Source organism: Halyomorpha halys, unplaced genomic scaffold (assembly GCF_000696795.3).
Source record: "Halyomorpha halys isolate HHAL.00 unplaced genomic scaffold, Hhal_1.1 Scaffold1001.1, whole genome shotgun sequence".
Classification (NCBI taxonomy): Eukaryota; Metazoa; Arthropoda; class Insecta; order Hemiptera; family Pentatomidae; genus Halyomorpha; species Halyomorpha halys.
Window position 1 is genome coordinate 72,834 of NW_027104681.1, and position 8,405 is coordinate 81,238.

The window sequence follows — 8,405 nt, forward strand, 5'->3', positions numbered from 1 at the left end:
TATACACCTGTTATTTTACACTTATGTTTTTTCTTTTTTCATTTTTGTAACTATAGTGTTTGTATCTTTTTTAGCCCTGATGAAGCCCTGCAACGTGGGGCGAAACGTTGGCCCAATAAAATAGTATAATTATCTACTATTTGAGTTTTTTTTTACCGCACCCGGACCATATTCCATTCAAAGATAAAGATTATTTTGTTGCTAACAGAAAAAAAAAAAAATGAAATGATTGAATTTAGGCCCCTCAACATTTAAAGAGGGGAAACAAAATAAATTAAATAAAGCAAAACAGATAAAAAAGAAAAAGATTGTTCAATCGATCTTCTCAACTAGCAATGAATCACAGGATTCATAACAGCCTTCATAATTGATCCTCATATAGGTAAATGAGAAAAAAGCACTAAAAAGTTTTTGCTTTATTTCGCTAGTTTATAGACCAATTTTCTACCCCAGAAAGTTTAGTTTATATCATATAAATGTTTTGTTTTTTCTCCTTTCCAAAATTTGTCTTTATAAAAAAAAAATATTTACATTACACTGATGTTTCGGAATCCTCTGTCTTCAGAATACTTATAACATATATATAACAATAATATTCTGTCTGTTACTGGCTCCTCATGTCTAAAATCCATTATTTTATTTCAACAATTTTTTCAAAGCTTAATAAAACATATCTGGAAACCACTAGCTAACTTTTCTGAATCTTTAAGTCCATACGAGACCTCTCAGGTCATTGCGCACACCCAGATTTATTTTCAATTGCATTTCTTGCAGGTTAAGTGGGTAGTACCTTTCTTGTAGGTTTCTATTCAGGCCAATGTTACTCCTGTCTTAGGGGTTCACTTTAGCCCAATGTGATTAAATCTGGTTTAAATATCAAAACTAAGAAATTGCAGGTATGATTTAGGCACCAGATTTCTCTCCAAAATTAATATTACTCTGGTACGAGCCATTTAAGATATTCATTTCATAAACTTCATTGTCTTCAGTATAATCTACTGTAGTCAGTAAAATTTATTATTATATTATACAGAACTCTGAAAAATGATTTATATTTAATTTATATTACAGAACAGAAAAGTTAACAAAACATGTAACGGAAGTAGGAGAGTTGGTCAAAAAATCAAATCACAACATTATCACACTTGGTAAGGATAGTAGCCAACATTACAAAATGCTCGACAGCTCAATAAATGATGTTTCAGAGAAAGCAGATGAAATATCACAGGTAAAAAATTACTTCACATTGATCAGCTATACTCAAAGTTACATAAATTGTATACATAATTATAAAAAAAAAAGTATTATTTATTTTTTAGACTTCCTTATACATATTTTTCTAAAAAGTGTGTAAGTAGTAGACAAAGTTCTTAATTTTCATTATACATACTCTTTTTATACATATTAATTTTTTTTTTCAATAGCAAAATACATAGATGTATCAAAACCGCTGACCTCATATAACTAAATATTAATTGATAACTTTTTTTTTTTGTTCATAATATCCTACAATATTACCAATTAAAATCATAATTTATATTGAGAGAGAAAAATTAAATTTTCTATTGTTGCTATTATGTTCTGGCACTCTTCCACTAACAAGTAGTTTGATCTGAATGTACATCCAATAACTTCAGGATTCTTCATTTCGGATATATCCATTCCAGCCATAACTGTTCTGGACCCTTATATTTATTACTTTAACCTTCTAAAACATATTCTTTCCAAGAACTATCATTCACAAAACCCTTCCAATTTAAAATCTATCTGTTTAGTCATCTACCGATCCAGATTCTTGAAAATTGGAAATACTTCTCATATTAAATTGTAAATATATACAATAATGCATCAATTTCTCTTTATATATTTACTTTCATAAGACTTTTCATTTTTAAAGTTATTAGTAAATTAAATCATTATTTTATAGTAGCTAATTGAATTAATATAATTTAAAATTTTATTTACAGGAGCTACAGATCCAAGGTCAAGATATTGACGAGTCATTACTAAAACATCAAAAATTAATAAAAGAACTAAAAGTTCTTTTAACTACTAATATGGAATGTAGTAAACCCCTACCAAATGAAACAATGAAGAATAATTTAAACGCATTAGAGGCCAATTACAGCAATGGGATAATCAAAATAGTCACAGACCATGTAAATAAAACAGAAGATAAAGAAGACGAAAGACTTTCAAAAAGCATGGGAATCCCGTTGACAAAGTTAAATCAAAGCATAAGTACTTCAGATCTCGTTGCAGTAATTGGAGAATCGAAAAACAATAAACATGAACCTCCATCAACAATAGCATTAGCTGCATCCGAGGAAAAAGATAGAGATGATGAGGATGATTTTGAGGCTCAGGAGGAATTTGGAGAAGATGACCTCAAAACTGTTGATACAACACAGTTATTACTGTCTTATATAAAGTATCTTAGGGGACATCTGTCGGCACAAGAGTTTCTGACTGAAGCAGTTCCGGGAACGAAATATGAAAGCCTTCGGGATATGGCAAGACAGTTGAAACGTACCGGAAGTGTCCCGAAGGAAATGATACAGAATATATTAGATATGGCATTAGATCAAACAGATAAAGACTCAATTGGACTAGATAAGGAAATAGGCAATATAATCAGAAAGCTGAGCCAACATAATAAATATGAAACATTTAATGAAGAGGAAAATTATGATGAAGCTCTCGACACACCTCAAAGGGAATGAATTAATACACAGAATGAAAATAAATACTCCAACAAAGCTTTAATTAAATTAATGATACTTAGGAGAGATTAGAAATGAATATTAGAAAATATTATCCTTAAGTCGTAAAAGTACTTGCTGATGATCACATCAAAGATATCAAATCAACAAAATATATCAATCAAGAATATTAACCATTACAATTATTAATCACAATTTTTAAAATCAAAAATTATTGTAAATATGCTTATTAATAAGGCCATATTAGACAGTTATTGTTTGTGAAATGTTTTGTAATATGTGTCTAGTCTGTAAATGTATTTTGACTATTTATAAATGATAAGAAAACAGTATCAGTCTCTTATTTATTTCATTTATTTTTATAAACAATTAAATTAACTGCATTGTTGATGGACTTTGGCAACTGTTGTGTTTGGATAAAATATTCAGGGCACAGTCATTACATGGTTTAAATTTTTAATGGGGATCCTAACTCGTTTATAGAACTTTTTTGAAATTAACAGTGTTATTGAGTTATGTGCTTACGAATGTACATTGCTCTCAAAGAAAGGTGAGTTATTTACTATTATTACACTATATACCATTTGCTTATCATGATATCGCCAAAGAAAACTATTATTTTAATGATAACAATGCCAACTACAACTTTCTCTCAACAATTTATTTCAAACCTCTAATGTTTCGGCCCTTAGGCCATTATCAAGGAGACAATCTTTTTTTCTTTTCTTTCCCTTTTTTACTAACCACATCACTACTACTAATGATAAAACCTACCTTCAACAGGTTAGGACTCTGTTATCCCTTAATTACTGAGCTTAATTTATTTACAATTTAATTAACATTCTTTTTTATTTGTTGATAACGGAGTCCTAACCAGTTGAAGGTAGGTTTTATTATGAGTATTATTGATGTGATTAGAAAAAAAGGAAAAGAAAAAAAATTTTAAAGGATAGTTTTTGTATCGTGATTGTGTGGTTTGTAAGCGAATAGCCATTATAAAATTTAAATGAATCTGTTATATTATTTTTGTTTTTGAAGATTACATGACAGAGGCAATAAGTCTGCAAAAGAGAGGCATTTTTAAATGAATTGTGACTAAGCAGTGGTTAAGTTATGTTCAAAAATATTGGTATTATATGAGGAAGTAATATGGTAATAATGTGAAAACAATTTTTAGGTTACCTTCTTGATAATGGTCCAAGGCCAAAACATTGGAGGTTTAAAATAAAGTGTTGAGAGAAAACTAAATCATTGTAGTTGGTGTCATTATTAATATAAACCACTCTTAAACAATCAGTTAATAAATATATTCAATTAGTAATCTATTATTTTAATGTATTAATGTCATGTTTTAAAAATGCTCTCTTCTGAAATGTAGATCCTTTTTGCTTAATGAGCCTTTTAAAAAGAAAAACTGATACAGAAGATCATAAAAAATGCTCATAAAATATTTATATGAAATTGAAAAGAGAATACTCATTGAATCCAACAAGTTATATACTTTATTTACATTTAAGGACCTTATAATCCCCAACAGGGCAGCTAGGAAAGAAGACAAACCTATAGTAGCCTTAGTAAGATCAATATTTATTCAATGGGTTGACCACAAAATATATTTTAACCAATAAGATTGAAACCAGCTCCACTTAACACGATCTGCCTCCAATTACACTTTTTAAATTTCCAATTTGTAACAATAATAAGCATGCCTACATGGAAGATGTTATAGAGATCAAGATAAGAGGTGATTCAATAACTAAAATTTATGATCCTATATAAAGCCACATTATTATGTAGCTAATAAAAATTCACAGACATTAATCTAAATAAATATAAACATAAATATTTTTAATTTGTACATATAAGTGCTCTTATATATATCTTAATATATATATAAGCACATACCACAGCTTGAAAAGTTCGAACTGTACTAGGTTAAAAAAAATTAGTTTTTCAAATAAAAAGAAAGCTATACACTCCTAGGAACATAATAGCAACTTAATTGAAGTATAATGAATTTTTATTTTATTTTAAAATTTTACAAAATAAAACAAAAATCATCTATATAAAACTAATATTAGCAAAGATACAGCGTATTGGTCCATTTTTTTTTTTAATATTCTGAACAGCTTCCAAAGGAAATCCATTTATTTTTGTTTTAATTTATATAAGAAAACACATAACTAACTGGCTTAGCCATAAGCATTCATACATTCTCATCTCAAAAAACAGACAATACCTATGAAGCTGAAAATATTTATATTTTTTAAATTGTTTAATTATAAAAATTTAAATTATGCTTAGGTTAAAAAAAAAATTTCCAAAACCTGAGAAAAAAAAATCAGTTTTTCGAATAACTCTATGACAAAAATTATGTATTTCCTATAACATAATAGCTGCTCATTTGAAAGATAATTACATTATCTACAAAATTAAACGAAAATCATCCGTCATCAGATTTTGTTGCAAAATTTCAAGCTTAATGTGAGGCTTCTTACATGGACAGCTGTACATGGCCTGGTCATGCGTAAGAAAACCTTATGATTTATTAATGCAAGAGATGTGTCACCAAGAGATATTGTATAACCAAAAAAACTTTGAGAAATATAAATAAGACAAAAACACCCTATTTAATTAGTGGCAATTAAGTACTAGGTACATATATTATATATATAATCACCTTAAATTGAAGACTACACAAAAACGATGTCAGAAGTAACAAGCCTAAATATAGAAGGTTTGGCTCAAAACCTATCAAAAGTTGTATGACATTGTAGCAATTGGTTAATGAAGTTTCTAATAACCATCTCTGACATGGAATATTAATCCTAATTTTCATTTTTATTGGTTTCATTGCAAACCTTCAATGAGTTCTCAACTTTTATACAACCAGAAAAGCACAGGCTCCCAAGAAAACATTCAAGTTGTTTTAAATTCATTTTGCAATATAAGCAGAACCAACATAGTTATACTGTCAAAATATATTTTTAAGCAGTAAAACCTCTAGTACAGTAAACAAAAACCCAAGTGAACAGACACAGTGATTATGACAAAGCAAAACTATTTGATTATAGGGTCATCCAGCCATAAGCCTATGTTTCAATCTTAATAGATACCAGCCTTAATTTCAAGTAACCAACCAGTCTAGTAAGTCTAGAAAACTTTAACTACTTAAATATGTTAATAGTGTAAGAACCCACAAAATAAAAACACTATATCCGGCAAAAGGTATTAAAATAATGAATGAATAGGTCTAAATATACAACTTTCTATGTTACGTTAAAATTCAAAGGCTCTAACAGTGAAATAATTATTCTTTAAATAAAAATAAAATAGCAAATACTGTGTAGTTAAAGTAAGAAAAAAGCATATTATTAATTAAAAAATAATATATCTATAGTATTTTTAACTTTTTTCTATGCTTCTAAGGCTAAATTACTTTTTAGAACAAAAAAAAATCTTTATCAATGCATTTTTTTTTTTTTAAATATCATGAAAAATTCTGAAAGTTACAAAAATCATATAGGTATACTAATAAATAATGCTTGAAATATCATAGCTCTAAATTGAATATAAATATTTTCAGATATAAGTAGATGGTCAGGATTGCGGTCAAAAAAAGAACAAATAGTTTAAAACTATTTTAATGTCCAACGTTTCGCCCCACTTTGCAGAGCTTTATCAGGGCTAAAAAGATACAAAAAAAAGAAAACTGAGAATATTACAACAATAAGATACAATAAGGTAATTTAAGCTAGGATAAATATTATGTAAAAATAAATTACATATAAATAAAAGGAAGGAAGATATAAAATAGTATCAGTATAAAATAAACTTGAATAAACAATGATAAGAATAAAAAATAAGTAACAATGGCAAGAGTAAAAATTTTTTTAAAAATACGTAAAATATACAGTTAAAAAAGTGCTGATGTACATAAAACAAAAACAATACGAAAAAAAAAAAAAAAGTAGAGATTAAATAAACGTCTTGAATGAATAAATATAAATAAAAATAATAATAATGATATTAAATGAGCAAAAAACAAATCAAGACCACTTACCTGTTCAAAGTGAACTGTATACTTTACGTATTTTTAAAAAAATTTTACTCTTGTCATTGTTACTTATTTTTTATTCTTATCATTGTTTATTCAAGTTTATTTTATACTGATACTATTTTATGTCTTCCTTTCTTTTATTAATATTTAATTTCTTATCACTTTATTTTTACATAATATTTATCCTAGCTTAAATTACCTTATTGTATCTTATGGTTGTTATATTCTCAGTTTTCTTTTTTTTTTTTTGTATCTTTTTAGCCCTGATGAAGCCCTGCAAAGTGGGGCGAAACGTTGGACATTAAAATAGATTTAAACTATTTGTTCTTTTTTTGACCGCAACACTGACCATCTACTTAAATCTAAATCTTTACGGTCAACTATATATACATATATAAATATTTTTAATATTTTAAAAATCGTATTGTTGATATTTAGGACTATTGAAGAATCAGAGGTTAAGCAATGATTTGTTTGGTTTATTTCTGGCCAGGCATTTAGTCTGCACTTAAAATTTAATAGTTTATTTTAAATAGGTCATGAAATCACAGATATATGAAGAGCTCCAGATCAAATGTATTTTTAATTTTGACAGAATTCATTTTGCTGTGAACAACAAACTTCGAAGCTCTATAAATCAGAGACAGCATGCAATGTAATCCAAATGATTATATTCTTAGACTTTTTGCCAAAAACATATAAGTTCCTTGCAAAATGAAATTTTTAAGAATTAAAATTTGTAGAGTAGAAACAGTTTTTTCTGGATTACTCAGAACCTACTTTGGGGGCTCATGCCATTTCTAAAATGCATACTTAATTATTCAATTAATTTTAAATAAAAAATAATATCAAGTTTAATTGTGTTTAAAAGTTGAAATTCAAAACTGTGATTTAGCTTAATCTCCATAGTAAAAAAAAAAAAAGAAAATGGTTAACTCTTTCTTCCATTGTACCAAAATTGAAATATTTTAAGTCGTACAACAATCAATACTAAAGAAAACAATCTTATAAGCTCAAACAAATAGATTCATAATTAGATCATAACAATCAGAGATTGTAAAATTATTTATTTTTTTATTTTAAGAATAGCATAATGACTTCTCAAGAACCAGAGAATCATAACATATTCACTGCCAGAAACAATAATAGATATATTTAGGCATGGTCAACTCTTTTAAGATTAGGTATAGTGAAGTTCTAAAAAAAAAGTTGAGGATCAATGATGATACAATTTTTTTTCATAAAAGTTTAAGGCCTAATTATTATATAATATCAACTTTCAAAAAAGCACCAAACAAAATTGAACACAATAAATTTAAATCAAATTTTAATTATTAATATCAAACATAACATTAATTCTTTCTGAACAGGCAGAAATTTAGATAAGTAGTTAATAATACACGTAAACCTTTCTTTAACGTTTAGATGAATATATTAAGACTAAATTTTTCTTAAAAGTATGACCTGTAAGAGTAAAGAAAAAGAGTTGCGGCAAAAAAGAACAGTTTCCAACTATTTTGTTCTTTTTTACCACAACTCTGACTGTCTTCTTCATATTTTAAATTATACAGTCAACTATATATGTATGTATAGTTGACCGTAAAAATTGATATATAGGGAGA

General features: G+C 27.1%; 2 protein-coding genes across 3 annotated transcripts in view; one reads left to right on the top strand and one right to left on the bottom strand.

Annotated features, from left to right (window-relative positions):
- The window catches only part of LOC106687734 (putative leucine-rich repeat-containing protein DDB_G0290503), a 15,263-nt gene extending 12,210 nt beyond the window's left edge, over positions 1–3,053 (top strand). For both annotated transcript variants that reach the window (XM_014431770.3, XM_014431771.2), the window contains 2 exons: positions 1,072–1,228; positions 1,968–3,053. In XM_014431770.3, the coding sequence (XP_014287256.1) occupies positions 1,072–1,228; positions 1,968–2,723 (913 nt within the window). In that variant the 3' untranslated portion in view covers positions 2,724–3,053. The remainder of the gene's footprint in view (positions 1–1,071; positions 1,229–1,967) is intronic.
- The window catches only part of LOC106687735 (Golgi-associated PDZ and coiled-coil motif-containing protein-like), a 65,644-nt gene that overhangs the window by 52,046 nt on the left and 5,193 nt on the right, over positions 1–8,405 (bottom strand). The window lies entirely within an intron of this gene.